General features: G+C 34.6%; 2 protein-coding genes across 2 annotated transcripts; both read left to right on the top strand.

Annotated features, from left to right (window-relative positions):
- The first annotated feature begins 1,165 nt into the window (after positions 1-1,165).
- Positions 1,166-9,382, top strand: LOC11424331 (disease resistance-like protein DSC1). Its single transcript, XM_003627108.4, has 7 exons — positions 1,166-1,303; positions 2,118-2,841; positions 3,420-4,461; positions 4,566-4,874; positions 4,949-6,419; positions 6,819-6,967; positions 8,219-9,382. The coding sequence occupies exons 2-7, from the start codon at positions 2,378-2,380 to the stop codon at positions 9,203-9,205; spliced, it is 4,422 nt and encodes a 1,473-aa protein (XP_003627156.1). The 5' UTR covers positions 1,166-1,303; positions 2,118-2,377; the 3' UTR covers positions 9,206-9,382.
- Positions 9,383-10,325: 943 nt separating this feature from the next.
- Positions 10,326-14,282, top strand: LOC11434506 (disease resistance protein RUN1). The gene is made up of 5 exons (XM_024771729.1): positions 10,326-11,300; positions 11,649-12,729; positions 12,811-13,113; positions 13,295-14,040; positions 14,197-14,282. Exons 1-3 carry the CDS (start codon positions 10,828-10,830, stop codon positions 13,006-13,008), a joined length of 1,752 nt encoding a protein of 583 aa, XP_024627497.1. The 5' UTR covers positions 10,326-10,827; the 3' UTR covers positions 13,009-13,113; positions 13,295-14,040; positions 14,197-14,282.
- Positions 14,283-15,059: the final 777 nt, after the last annotated feature.

Raw genomic sequence — 15,059 nt, 5'->3', positions numbered from 1 at the left:
TGGAGTAGGTATCTCAATGAAAGCTCTGCATTTATCCGAATTTGCTTCAATCCCTCTTTCGATTAAGTAAAATCCGAGGAACTTATTCGTGTGGATTCCAAACATTACATTTTTTTTTCCTGGTTGAGACACATATTATATTTTTTGATTTGTTAGAAATTTCCTTGAGATGGATGGTATGATCTACATTTTCTTTAGGTTTACAATAATGTATCCATTTAGATTTTAGGCATATTCTCAGTTTCGTATTTAAAGACTTTCTTCATCATTTTTTTTGCCCCTCTATTTTTGAATCTAAAACGCATTACGTTGTATAATCAATGCACATGTACCATTCATTATTTGATTTCTTAACGAGTACGACATTTAACAATAAAGTAGTGTACTTTAGGTGTCTTTTATCTTACTTTATTTGAAAAATACTAAACAACCTAAATTTTAAATTTTAATCTCCTTTTTCTCCATTCAAAAGTCAATATGTTGTCTCCTTCACATGGCTTTATTTTACTTAAAGGGTGGTTGCAGTAAAAAACAATATTTTTGCATTAAAAATTAGGCTTAATTGCACTTTTCTTCCCTATAGTTTGCCAATTGTGCGATTTTGCATCCCATAGTTTTAAACGAGCGATTTTGCCCCCTATAGTTTTCCCCCTTTCTGATTTTATGATCCCCATGACATTTAGTGCTGAAATGTCTGTTTTTTTATCAATTAATGTGTGCCACATGTGTAATTCCATTTTTTTAAAAATAAAAAAAAAATGGTATTTTTCAGATTTTGAGAGAAGGAGGCACGTGATATTTCTTCTTAAAATCTGAAAAATCATGTGCTCCTTCTCTCAAAATCTGAAAAATACTATTTTTTATTTTTTTTAAAATGGAATTACACACGTGGCACACATTAATTGATAAAAAAACCAGCACTAAATGTCATGGGGACCATAAAATCAGAAATGGGGAAAACTATAGGGGGCAAAATCGCTCGTTTAAAACTATAGGGTGCAAAATCGCACAATTGGAAGACCATATGGGAGAAAAGTGCAATTAAGCCTAAAAATTAATTCAATTTTTTATTATAAAGTTTTCATTGACTTTGATTAATGTTATGATAAATTTTAAGCGACGACCCTAAGTCTTCGCGTCGAAATTGAAGTATAATAATGCATTAATATAGAGGGTATTTTTGTAAATCTTTTTCACATAAAAACACCGCAAACGCTTTCGTTTCCCTCGCTCTGCATTCGCGCCATTGTCGTTTCTCTTGCTCAGCTCTGCAATCATCATTCTCATGGAAGCTCACAGAGAGGTTAATCTCTCTCTCTCTCTCTCTCTCTCTCTAATTGCATGAAATTCGTTGCTTCTCTTCTCTTGCTCTGCTACTTGTTGATTTTCTCGCACTAGTTGCTCGGGTTCTTAATTGGTATGCTTGCTTCATTGATACAAGTTAGGAATCAATTATTGCTACACTTTTCTTATATATTCAGGAATTAAATACAAAAAATAGAGAATGTTTTTTTGTGTGTTAAGCATCCGATTCGTAGAGTTTGACCAAAAGATAAGTCAACAGGTTCTCCTGAAAAATTTGTAGCACATTAAACATCTAAAATGAACAGTATTTGAAAATATTGAAGTGTAATTTTTAAGAAGCATGATGGGAAGTTGCAAATTAATTAATTGTATGTATTAAAGAATTAAATTACTTTATTATCCTTTAATTTAAACTAGTTTGAAAAGAAATACTCCATCCGGTCACTATTATAAGCAAAACTTTACTTTTTAGATACATTAAATAATTAATGTATTTAATCTATGATAAAGACTAGATACATTAACTATTTAATGTATCTAAAAAGTGGAGTTTTGCTTATAATAATGACCGGAGGGAGTACTTGAGTTTTTAGTTAAAGTGTTAGTTGTTAACTTACACCTTATTAAAGTTTGGAAGTGGAAGAGTATTTTTGAGGATATTCTCAATTCTTGTTGTGGAATTTTGTTGATATTTGTATTTGTTACATGTACTAGTTTTGGTGTGTTTTTGTAATTTTGTTTTTGGGGTGTTTGTAGTTGACTATGTTTTTATTTTTCTATATTTTAATACATTATTATACTTAAATTTGTAGAAATCAATTTGTGCATGACACAGAATGATTCAATGGTGACTTATTGATCCAATGGTAGATATCGATTTGTGCAAGATGCAAAACATGTCTCACTTGTACACCATAGAATGGACTTATTATAAAAAGTTGAGTTGTTATTAAAGAATTAAGGGTAATGGAGGAAGATGAAGGAACACATAATAGTCACATTTTCAACCCAAACAACTTTCAATAGAGAAAAGCAGCGTCTAAGCAAGGGTATATAGCTATATAGCATATATATGTCATATTCTAGCAAGAAGCACGATGTGTTTCTTAGCTTTAGAGGCGAGGACACTCGCTACGGTATCACTAGCCATCTTCACGCTGCTCTGATTCATAAATCAATCAAAACATACGTGGATAGCCTGCTTGAAAGAGGAGAAGATATTTGGCCAACTCTTGCCAAAGCAATTGAGGAATCACATGTTTCCATCGTTGTTTTCTCTGAAAATTTTGCTACCTCAACATGGTGTTTGGAAGAACTGGTCAAAGTACTGGAATGCAGAAAAGTCAAAGGTCAAGTTGTTATACCTGTTTTCTATAAAACAGATCCATCTGACATAAGAAATCAGACTGGCAGTTATGAGAATGCATTCGCAAAACATGAGCGAGATCTTGGGACCAATGATCTTAAAGTGCTTAACTGGAAAGTTGCCTTGGCTGAAGCAGCCACTATATCTGGATGGCACACTCAAACCCACAAGTAAGCAGTGTTTTATGATTTTGTTTCAGATATTTATGAATCAAGGTTTTAACAACGGTCAAGGTCGTGGTAGCGTTATGTATTTTGTGATTTCGGCTGTTAAGGATGCTGCATTACATATTGCGGTCGTTGTGGTGTGAGTTAATCACAACAATGCACAAATCTTATCAAAAGTATTTGTGCTATCCTATAATGTTTAATGACTCAATTTCTTATTGTTTCTTCGTAAGTTCATAATTGTCATTCCTTTCATAATTGTTTCTTCTAAAAACATTAAAACCTAGATTTATTAGTGGTTAATTTGGTTTTTAGAAGAAACAAATTCATCAATAAGTTATGAAAAGAATTTAAATTACGAAATAGGGTAGAAACAATGGGAAATTAAGTTTTTCCGCGGCGTGACGACATTTTGTTGGGGCTGTTTCCATGATTTTTGTTCACTTTGGTAAAACAGGAAAAAACCGTAAGGAGCACTGCAGAAATCAACCGTTTGTTAGAATCTTGTTTATGATGATTAGTTTAATTATTTTTTTCTTTCTTTCTGTGGTTTATTCTTTTATTTATTTATGTTATGCTAGGGAAGAATCTATCCTCATCGACAAAATTGTGAATGATGTATTGCAAAAGCTACAACTGAGGTACCCTAATGAACTAGAAGGTGTAGTGAGAAACGAAAAAAACTGTGAACAGGTTGAATCATTGGTGGAACGTTTTCCAAGACTTGGAATTTGGGGTATGGGTGGAATGGGAAAAACAATCATTGCTAAAGTCTTGTTTGCCAAGCTGTTTGCCCAATATGATCATGTCTGCTTTGCTAATGCAAAAGAATATTCACTTAGTAAGCTTTTCTCTGAGCTACTAAAGGAAGAAATTTCCCCATCTAATGTAGGATCTGCATTTCATATGAGGAGGCTGAGAAGTAGAAAAGTTTTGATTGTACTTGATAATATGGACAGCTTAGATCAGTTTGAATATTTGTGCAGAGATTACGGCGAGCTAAATAAAGATAGTAGACTCATTATAACAACGAGAGACAGACAGTTGCTGAGTGGAAGAGTTGATTGGATATATGAGGTCAAGCAGTGGGAATATCCAAAATCTCTAGAGCTTTTTTGCCTAGAAGCCTTTGAGCCAAGTAATCCCCGAGAGAAGTATGAGCATCTTTTGCAAAGGGCAATCACTTATGCAGGGGGCGTTCCGCTTGCCCTTAAACTTTTGGCTTTACATCTTCGTACAAGAGATATTGCATTTTGGGAAAGTTCTTTTAAGAAACTCGATGATCATCGTGATGACAAATTGCACAAAGTTTTAAAAGTGAGTTACGATGAACTAGATGCACTAGAGAAGAAGATATTTCTAGACATTGCATTCTTCTTCATAGGAGAAAAGAAAGAGTCTGTCACAAAGATACTAGATGCTTGTGGTTTCGAACCAAATAGCGGAATAGTAGTCCTCAAAGACAAGGCTTTGATAACTATCTCAAATAACCAAACAATACAAATGCATGACTTACTGCAAAAAATGGGTTCGGACATAATATGTAATGATTGTGGCGAGGACCCGGCAGCACATACCCGACTGAGTGGGAGTAAAGCTCGTGCAGTTATTGAAGAAAACAAGGTAAGGGAATGAAAAACATACACTTTTCAACATAGCTAAATTTCTAATACAAATTAGTTAATGTAGCTAATTGATTGGATACATTTACTTTCTTCTCTTGTCAGGGGAGTAGCTCAATTGAAGGCATAACATTGGATTTGTCACAAAATAATGATTTGCCTTTAAGTGCCGACACATTCACCAAGATGAAAGCCTTAAGAATTCTTAAATTCCATGCACCCTCTAACCTGCAGAGATGTACTAACACATACCTCAACCTTCCCAAATTTCTTGAGCCATTTTCAAATAAACTGAGGTATTTTGAGTGGAATGGATACCCTTTTGAATCTCTTCCACAACATTTTTATGCCAAGTTTCTTGTTGAGATCCGTATGCCGCACAGCAATGTTAAACAACTGTGGCAGGGGACGAAGGTAATACATACACGTGTAATCACATGTTTTGTTTTTAGAGTTTGCATCTTAATACGTTGTTTTGAAATTCACAGGAACTGGGTAAATTAGAGGGAATTGACCTTAGTGAATGCAAGCAATTTGAAAAGCTTCCGAATTTTTCTAAGGCGTCAAGTCTGAAATGGGTTAATCTTTCTGGTTGTGAGAGTCTGGTTGATCTTCATCCATCTGTTTTATGCGCAGATACACTTGTTACTTTGATACTGGATAGGTGTACAAAGGTTAGGAGGGTTAGAGGTGAAAAACATTTAAATTTTTTGGAGAAGATCAGTGTGGATGGGTGCAAAAGTCTGGAGGAATTTGCAGTGTCCTCGGATTTAATTGAAAACTTGGATTTAAGCAGTACAGGAATCAAAACACTGGACCTATCAATTGGACGTCTTCAAAAACTCAAACAACTTAATCTAGAGAGTTTAAGACTCAACCGTATTCCGAAGGAGTTATCTAGTGTGAGATCTATTAGGGAATTGAAGATTTCTGGCAGTAGACTAATAGTTGAGAAAAAACAGCTACATGAGTTGTTTGATGGCTTACAATCCCTACAAATACTACATATGAAGGATTTTATAAACCAGTTTGAACTCCCCAACAACGTCCACGTTGCATCAAAGTTAATGGAATTAAACCTTGATGGAAGCAACATGAAAATGTTGCCTCAAAGCATTAAGAAACTTGAAGAACTGGAAATTTTGTCTTTGGTGAATTGCAGGAAGCTTGAGTGCATACCAGAGCTTCCACCTCTAATCACACTGTTAAATGCAGTTAACTGCACATCGCTGGTTTCAGTGTCAAATCTAAAAAAATTAGCAACAAAGATGATCGGAAAAACCAAACATATTTCATTCAGCAACAGCTTGAATTTGGACGGACATTCACTTGGACTTATAATGGAAAGTCTCAATTTAACAATGATGAGTGCTGTGTTTCATAATGTGTCTGTAAGAAGACTCCGTGTGGCCGTCCGCAGCTACAACTATAACAGTGTTGATGCTTGTCAACTAGGAACAAGTATCCCGAGGCTATTCCAATGTCTAACAGCTTCTGACTCTTCCATTACCATTACATTGCTTCCTGATCGTTCCAACTTGCTGGGATTCATATACTCAGTGGTTCTTTCTCCAGCAGGTGGAAATGGAATGAAGGGTGGAGGAGCTAGGATAAAGTGTCAATGCAACTTGGGAGAAGAAGGTATAAAAGCTACCTGGCTAAATACTGATGTCACAGAACTGAACTCGGATCATGTTTATGTGTGGTATGATCCATTCCATTGTGACAGTATTCTCAAATTTTATCAACCCGAGATTTGTTTCGAGTTCTATGTTACAAACGATACTGGCCGGGAAGTTGATGGTTCAGTTGGTATTAAAGAGTGTGGGGTACGACTAGTAAGTGTTCAAGAATTGGAGAGTGTTTTGCCGGAATTGGATTCACAAAAGAAAGAAGAGTTGAAGAAGGCGGTGGAATTAGAATCAGGACGTAGGATAACCTTGAAGCCAATTGTTCAAGGTTTGCAACTTCATTTTTGACAATACATTCTCTTCTTAATTACTCTCTTTCCCTAGTCTCATCATATATGCTATGCTATTCTTATTCATAGTTTCCTACTACTTCATTAAATTGAAATTGAGTCCTTTTTTTATCTCATTATCATTAACTAATCACTAGCTAGGTAGTTCTTATTATTTTGTAAATTGAACACCGGGTCTTTTGGCCAAATTTTCACTTTCATTGTTTTTAATCACAGAATTAGACTCAGAGCTGGTTGAACCAGTGATAAATTATAAGTAGGAGAAATCAACTGATTCTAATCCCAACACTTCACCTTCTCTTTTGCTTTTTTTTTTTTTTTTTTTTTACGGAATTTATGTTTTCACCTACTTATAATTTTCGTTGCTTATGTCACAGAACAAAGATCAGCAATGGTTAAACTAGAATCAGTTGAACTTGAAAGTCACTTCTTTAATGTGGAAAAGAGCATCAGATCTTCTAACAACGAAACCAATACCAATGCTGGAACCAGTCATGAGGAGAATATTACAAATTCCGCAAAAGTCGTAAGTCTCTACTTTTATTTGGACAAACTTTGTCATTTTTATAGGAAAAAGTGTCAAAATATGCAAAAATATAACATCACATTTTGTAATTATATCATATCATTTTCAGCTGTCATTTTTGTCAATATAATTATTAGATTGTGCGGGTCAAAAGGAGACGAATCAATGGAATCAGAATGCAAAGTAAAAGTAAATAATAATCAATAAACTTGGTAAAGGAATCATGAGGATTTGGACGGAGGGTTTTGGTGAGGAGGGCAAGCTTTTCATTTTTAAAATACGGACCTATAAAATATTTTTAAAAGAAATTAATGCGATTGAAGTACTATATGATCATTTATCATGTTTTTAATTTTTAAAAATATCAAATTAATTTCAAAATATATAGACTTAGCCCTCCAAAACCCTGAAAAACCTCCTCCCAAACAGACCCTAAGACTCAGACTAGGAATTTAAGGCATCTACGATAATGAGAGTAAATTATTCTTTATAAATGCTCCATCAATTGTTATCCACCTTCCTCTTTTGAGTTCATAAGATTGCTGTAATAATGAAATAGTTTTGTAATACTGCATCATTCAATATTACCCTATGTCTAGGTCTAAGATTTCCTAGGTGTATTTTAATGATATCTCCATATTAGTCCTCATTTTTTCCATTATTCACCCAATTCCTAAGACACTGCAGGCATTAAGAATGAAATTATTTCATAATAACCAACAATATACAAGGCATTTCTCAAAAAGAAAGTTGAAGAGTTACCTCCTATCATTAGACAAAGGTTTTTTCTAAGTTTCCTTTAAGAATTGTGGGTAATTTACCAAACATCGCATGAAAATTAGCCACAGTCGTAAATTTGCAAGTGGAGTAAAAATTAGCTTGTGGGTACTGTTTGCAAATTCTTCAAAGACGGCCTTACTTTACACAAATAAAAAAGGAATCTGGTCTCCTATCTCTTATGAACATTATAACAAAACTAGAACACAAATATAGACAAGCTATCATGATGAATCCTAACAAATAAAAGTACATGTTACTATTCTTGATAGAAATCATAGATGAGAGTAAAGTAAAGATAAGTATATAGAAAATGAGAACAACTAACTAGTCTAACTAATTAGTCCAACTAACCAGTATGACTGTATGACTAACATTGTATCTAATAAAACATAATACAGTTATAATTTAATTCCTATAGTACACCCACTCCTCTTGCCTTGAGCCCTTGACTAATGCTTTTTCATTGTGCAGTTCGAAAGCAAAGGAAATGAAGGAAGACCAACTGAATCTGAAGCTGGATTGTATCTGCCGGTAATGTCAGCGTTTGAAGGCAACACTTCTGATAACAAGTCAAGTGAAAACAACTATGATGGGAAAGACAATTTTGATGAGACCAAGCAATCAGAAGGAAAACCAAATATACAAGGACAGGTTATTGTTCCCGACACCACTGATCCAATAAGTAAAGAAAATTCACCAATGGATCTAAGAAACTTTGAAGATGAATCAGATGAGGACCCTTTTGCTGAACTTGAGAGCATCCTGCTGGGAAGTCCAGAGTCTCCGCCAAAAGTAACCTGTTCCACAAGTGATGATGTTGCTGTAAAAGAAGCTTTGCACAACCTTGAATGCCTATTTGAAAATTCACTAGAGTCCATTCTCTATGACGTAGAGCTACAACAACAATTACACACGTCATTGGAATGCATAAAACTAGCAACCAATGAAAAAGTTTCTCCAAACGTTGTGAAGCTTGTCCAGAAAATGACATCCTTTATTCAGAACCTTTCCAAAAACTTTGTCATGACTAAAAATGTGGTTGAGGATCACATTAATGCTTTGCGAAAAAGAGAAAAGCTTGTGCAGCTAATGAGAGATGGTAAGAAACAGAAGAAATCAATGATGAAAGAAAAGAGTCAGTTTGAGGATGAAGCCAAGCGTCTCGTGGAAGAGGGTGAAAAGGTGGAGGAAAAAATTAGAATACTTGTTGAGCAAAAGAACAGTATTGAGTTGGAAAAAATCAAGTTAAAGGAAAGCATGGAAAGACACGAAGATGAAAAGAAGAAATTGGAAGATGAGGCTAAAAATAAGATTACTGAAAGCAAAGAGCTAATGTCGAGTATTAAGAAGTCTAAAACTTCGTATGATGCTGCCCTGTCAAAGCAGCAGAAGATGAAAGATAAATGGGAAGGTTTCAGAGTAGATTTTGCAGACAACTATGGAAGTAGCAGTAGCTGAGAAGTATTGATGTTGGATTCAAATGTGTGTGGTGAGTCCCACTCCCACAACGGCTATGAATGAACTAAATGTTATTGGCTAGACTAAATGGATACCTCTTGTGTCAACAAAATCAAACAAGCCTTCACAATTTATGGATTATTATTTACTATAATGGATACCTCTTCTATCATATAATTTTTTGGCTCAATTAGACTTTTGCTCCCCTTATTTTCCTAATCGTGTGCGACTTTGGCCTATTTATTTATTTTTAAACAATTTTAGTCCCCATTTCCAATTTCGTAGTACATCACACGGTTTTTTCTTCAATTTGAGCATCCATGACGTGTTTGGATATCAAAAAAATTTAGAAATTAAAAAGATAAAAAAACTGGGTGAGCATGTGACCTGATGACTTCCCCTTCAATTATTATCGTTACATGTTCTTTTATTGTGTCCTATTGACCACATCTCTTAGATTTGACTGTACCTAAAATCCTCTTCAATCTTGTAGGATTTGTTGGTTCTTTCAGAACAGTGTTTACTCCTCTTAGTAATAGAAGGTCTATCGAGTATCGGGAACCAAATTTTCATTGTCAAATTTCTCTTTCTTCTCGTCCTAAAACTCAAATTTTTATTTGTACTTGATATATACATATTTGAGTTGCATCAATATTCACAAGTAATTGTCCTTTTTTTTTTTTTTTTCCTCTATTGGCATGACCCTGAAAGTGGGAATTAAACCGATATAGTTGCAGTATTATAAACAAAAATCAACGTTTTAGATTCATTCAATAAATGATGTATTTAGTCTATATTATTGACCAAATACATCATTTATTCGATGAACCTAAAAAGTTGATTTTTGTTTTAGAAAGGTTTTGGTGGGGGACCAACACATATATTTTTCCCCTTCTCTACCGGTTTTTATCTTCCTTCTCTTTGTCTAGGAAAGGGAACTACTATTAAAGAATAGTAGTAGCAGAACAACTACCATGCATCTTTTACCAATAGTCTTGAGTCTTGACAAGTTGGGAGTGGAGGGGTTCTTGGGGTGTGTTAACCTATAATAATTTAATTTATTGTAGTTTAAACAAAGGAGAGTGATATTATTTTACTACTATTCTTTAAATTGGGTGGTGGATAATGCTCCATATCTTTAATATATCTATGATGGACGCAGTCCACACTACAGCAGAAGCATTGACTTAAGAGTGGAAAAGGGGTAATCTTGAAAAGCAAGAAAACAAAACCAGTTTCTTTTGTTGATTTTTCTTTGCACATGTACGAAAATTTAATAAATCTGTAGTACCCACATGTTTGTGTTTCTCGTCTCTCGTTACCCGAGTGGTCCCTGCTTTATTTTATGGTCAACAATCTTGAACTCTTTTTTTAGTGTTAACTAGTATGCCGGAAAGCAATGTAGAGATTAATACTTCGTGTTAGGTAGGATCACAATAGGCGACAAAACCCTCTCTCAAGAGGTTTGACACAGTTGCATATAAAGTCTTTTATCATCTGTATAAACCCCTTCACTATGGTATCTTCCCTTCCCTTTGTTTAGAGCAAAGAGAGAACATAAAAAAAAAAAAAAAAAAACAAAAAGTGGTTAAAGTAGTGATAGCTAATTGAGTATCTGAGATATGCGTATCTCTCACAAAAAGTACGATGTATTCATTAGCTTTAGGGGAGAGGATACACGTACAAACTTCACTGCCCAGCTTCATCAAGCTCTTAGCGATAGAAGTATCGAATCATACATTGATTACAATCTTGTTAAAGGTGATGAGGTTGGACCTGCTCTTACCAAAGCAATTGATGACTCACATATGTCTCTTGTAGTTTTCTCAAAAGACTATGCAACTTCAAAGTGGTGCTTGGATGAACTCGTCCACATACTTCAATGCAGAAAACTTAATGGACATGTAGTTATACCTGTGTTCTATAACATAGATCCATCACATGTACGTCATCAGAAGGAGAGTTACCAGATGGCATTTGCAAGATTTGAGAGAGAACTTGCCCACAGTAAATCTCATGTAGACAAAGTGTCTGAGTGGAAAGCTGCTCTCAATTTGGCTGCCAATATATCTGGATGGGACTCTCGCAAATATCGGTAAGTATTCCATTTAATTCCTCTAAACTCATATTAATTCTTATGTTTACATATACTCCTAAGTAACTTTTGAAACTGTACATAGTTATATTGTATGCTGACTTTGTGATGAACAAATGATATATGATGATTCTGGATGTTGATGATATAATAGATATAGATAAACAGTTGTCTTGCTACATGTCAAGGGCTAGTCTCCTTGTTCAGGTCCAGTCGAATCATAATCAGTTCACCAACACAATGATCTGGTAGATGGGTTGATCCTGTTATAGAATTTTAGGAACTTACCAAATTTGAAATTTTCTTGTAAGTTTAATTTGTTTATTCTTTCTTTCTTTATTTTTCTAGAGATGATACTCAAGTCATTGGCAATATTGTGGAAGATGTTTTGCAGAAGTTGGCCCTCATGTACCCTAATGAACTGAAAGATATTGTTAAAGTTGATGAGAACAGTGAACATATTGAATTATTATTGAAAACAATACCAAGAATTGGAATTTGGGGCATGAGTGGAATAGGAAAGACAACCATAGCAAAACAGATGTTTTCCAAGAACTTTGCCCATTATGACAATGTATGCTTCTTGGAAAAGATAAGCGAAGACTCGGAAAAGTTTGGACCAATATATGTTTGTAATCAGCTTCTTCGTGAGCTACTGAAGCGAGAAATTACAGCGTCTGATGTTCACGGACTTCACACATTCATCACGAGGAGGCTCTTTCGCAAAAAAGTTTTCATTGTTCTTGATGATGTTAATAATACGACACAGTTAGATGATTTGTGTCGCGTACTTGGTGACCTTGGACCTAACAGTAGACTCATTATAACAACGCGAGACAGGCATACACTTGGTGGAAAAGTTGATGAGATATATGAGGTCAAAACATGGAAGCTTAGAGACTCTCTAAAGCTTTTTAGCTTAAGAGCCTTCAAGCAAGACCATCCTTTAAAAGGTTACGAGCGTGTCTCTGAAAGGGCAGTTGAATGTGCAGGAGGTGTTCCATTAGCTTTAGAAGTTTTGGGTTCACATTTTCATTCCAGAAAACAAGAATTCTGGGAATCCGAGTTAAATTTGTATGAGAACAAAGGAGAAGCCTTCCCCGATATTCAAAAAGTGCTAAGAACAAGTTATAATGGATTATCATGGCGACAGAAGGAAATGTTTCTAGACATTGCATTCTTTTTCAAAGGTGAAAACAAAGATATCGTCACAAGGATACTAGATGCCTTTGGTTTCAATGCAACTAGTGGGATAGAAATCCTCGAAGATAAAACTCTTATAACCATCTCAAACAACGACAGAATACAAATGCACGACTTACTACAAAAGATGGCCTTTGATATAGTAAGAGAAGAATATAATGACCGAGGAAAGCGTAGCCGACTGAGGGATGCTAAAGACATTTGCGATGTACTTGGAAATAACAAGGTATGGAGTGTTAACATTTTCTAAGTAAAAAATTACTGTTGATTTGTTGTGGCAATGTAGTGATTTCTTTCAATTTATCAGGGGAGTGATGCAATTGAAGGAATAATATTTGATTTGTCTCAAAAAGTAGATATACATGTTCAAGCTGACGCATTCAAATTGATGCATAAATTAAGATTCCTTAAATTCCACATCCCCAAGGGTAAGAAGAAATTGGGCACTGTGCATCTTCCTGAAAATATTATGCCATTTTTTGACAAATTGAAATACCTTGAGTGAAATGGGTATCCCCTGAAGTCTCTTCCAGAGCCTTTTCATGCTGAGCAGCTGATTCAGATTTGTTTGCCGCACAGCAACATTGAACATCTTTGGTACGGGATGCAGGTGCGTGTTTGTGTACTTAAACTAATTCATTTGAATTATGGGATTCTTTCTTCGTTTTTTATGCAAATGAAAATTAGAAAAATGGTTTAATAATGTGAGTCCCATGCAGTTGTGTTTTTTTCCCTTGCATGGTGTGAAAATGAATTCTTAACCTTTGATGTGTCCTTTTGAATTGGTACAGGAACTTGTGAATCTAGAGGCAATCGACCTAAGTGAATGCAAACAGTTACGCCACCTCCCTGATTTGTCTGGGGCGTTGAAACTCAAACAGTTACGCCTTTCCGGTTGTGAAGAATTATGTGAACTTCGACCTTCTGCTTTTTCTAAGGACACACTTCATACTTTGCTACTGGATAGGTGCATAAAACTGGAAAGTCTTATGGGTGAGAAGCATTTAACATCTCTAAAATACTTCAGTGTCAAAGGCTGCAAGAATCTGAAGGAATTTTCATTGTCTTCAGATTCAATAAAAGGGTTGGATTTAAGCAAAACCGGAATAGAAATATTGCACCCATCAATCGGTGACATGAACAACCTTAGGTTGTTGAATCTAGAAGATTTAAATCTAACAAATCTACCGATTGAATTGTCTCACTTGAGATCACTTACTGAACTCCGGGTTTCTACGTGCAGTGTAGTAACTAAATCAATGTTAGAAACCCTTTTTGATGGTCTGGGATCATTAACATTACTACACTTGAAAGTCAGAAAGTCAGATTGTTTTAGGCACTGGGAATTTAGACAAGGACTTGGAATTAGAGTTGTACCAAGAAATTCAATTTGAGAGATCAGTTGAAGGCTGTGATGAGGGAGAATGCATTGACATTGAATCAAATGAAATAGGTGATGACAAGGAAGGCACTGGCATACAGAACCAAGAATTGGACTTGAATGAAAACTGTCACCGTTCATATGACTGTTTAATTGGTATGAAACTTTTTAAATTCTTTCACAGATGTTGTATGTTATATTTCTTTTGTTGTTTTTTTTACAATTCAAAACTTCAATATTACATCTATTTGTTTTTCTTCAATTAGATATTCATTTTTTTTTCTATCAAACTCAGCATTTCTTTTTTTCTAGTCTCTAAAGATACTCAGGTACATGAAAATCCTCAAGAGAAAGAAAATTTGGATGATGATGATGATGATAATTCAAAACAAATGGTGAAATCTAAGATTCTTTATGAGAATTGTACAATGTCTGGAGAGGAAACCGAAACTTCTTCACACAAACAAGAACAATTTGAGAAGGGGGATTCTTCTGAAGGATGCTCTGATGTAGAATCGTCTTTCAATAAAGCAATTAAGGTAAATACTTGGACCTTCGAGCTCTATATCCCTGCTAATGATATCACAATCATCCTCTTACTCTTTTCAAATAGTGTCTTAATAACGATGCTAAGAAACGGAAAATGAAAGCTTATTAAATATCCCAAGTTACCAAGCCTACTGAAGAATCTATAGTAAATATACAATTTACAGCTCTGATGTCATCTGTATTTCCTTAGTAAAATATAGTTTTTCACCCCTTCAAATCAAGCAATTTTTGTTTTTGATGATTGCTGCTTTGTTTTAGTTTTTGTAACTATTTTTTTATGTATGAGTTAGTCTTTACATTATCCATATTTGAAAAAAATGTCTTTTTCAAAATAATGGGATCATCTATTTGCGACTTTGTCAAAGGAACAATAAGATAATAATAGTTCTCCAAATCAATGAAAACTAAGTGTAAGTCTTTTTTATCTGTCCGATATCGCTCCATCACACGTCGAAGTAAAACATAAATTAAAACCAACAATTACATTTTTTTTTTAAATTATACCTCTTCTTTCCATTATTCCCCCAATTCTTAAGACACGGCATGAATTAAGAATGAAATGTTGATTTCATAGTAACCTATGCAGGCATTTATCAAAGAGAAATTTGAAGAATCTAGTCTGTTAT

The sequence above is a fragment of the Medicago truncatula genome, chromosome 8 (assembly GCF_003473485.1).
Source record: "Medicago truncatula cultivar Jemalong A17 chromosome 8, MtrunA17r5.0-ANR, whole genome shotgun sequence".
Lineage (NCBI taxonomy): Eukaryota > Viridiplantae > Streptophyta > Magnoliopsida > Fabales > Fabaceae > Medicago > Medicago truncatula.
Note: the sequence above shows the minus strand (reverse complement) of the source record. Positions and strands in the feature narration are given on the sequence as shown.

Bases quoted from the DNA above. Each gene is read 5' to 3' on its own strand.
- LOC11434506 (XM_024771729.1), top strand. From the start codon at position 10,828: ATGCGTATCTCTCACAAAAAGTACGATGTATTCATTAGCTTTAGGGGA. The intron at 11,301-11,648 runs GTAAGTATTCCA...TTATTTTTCTAG, and splicing joins TGGGACTCTCGCAAATATCG to AGATGATACTCAAGTCATTG. The intron at 12,730-12,810 runs GTATGGAGTGTT...TCAATTTATCAG, and splicing joins ATGTACTTGGAAATAACAAG to GGGAGTGATGCAATTGAAGG.
- LOC11424331 (XM_003627108.4), top strand. From the start codon at position 2,378: ATGTCATATTCTAGCAAGAAGCACGATGTGTTTCTTAGCTTTAGAGGC. The intron at 4,875-4,948 runs GTAATACATACA...TGAAATTCACAG, and splicing joins AACTGTGGCAGGGGACGAAG to GAACTGGGTAAATTAGAGGG. The intron at 6,420-6,818 runs GTTTGCAACTTC...CTTATGTCACAG, and splicing joins CTTGAAGCCAATTGTTCAAG to AACAAAGATCAGCAATGGTT.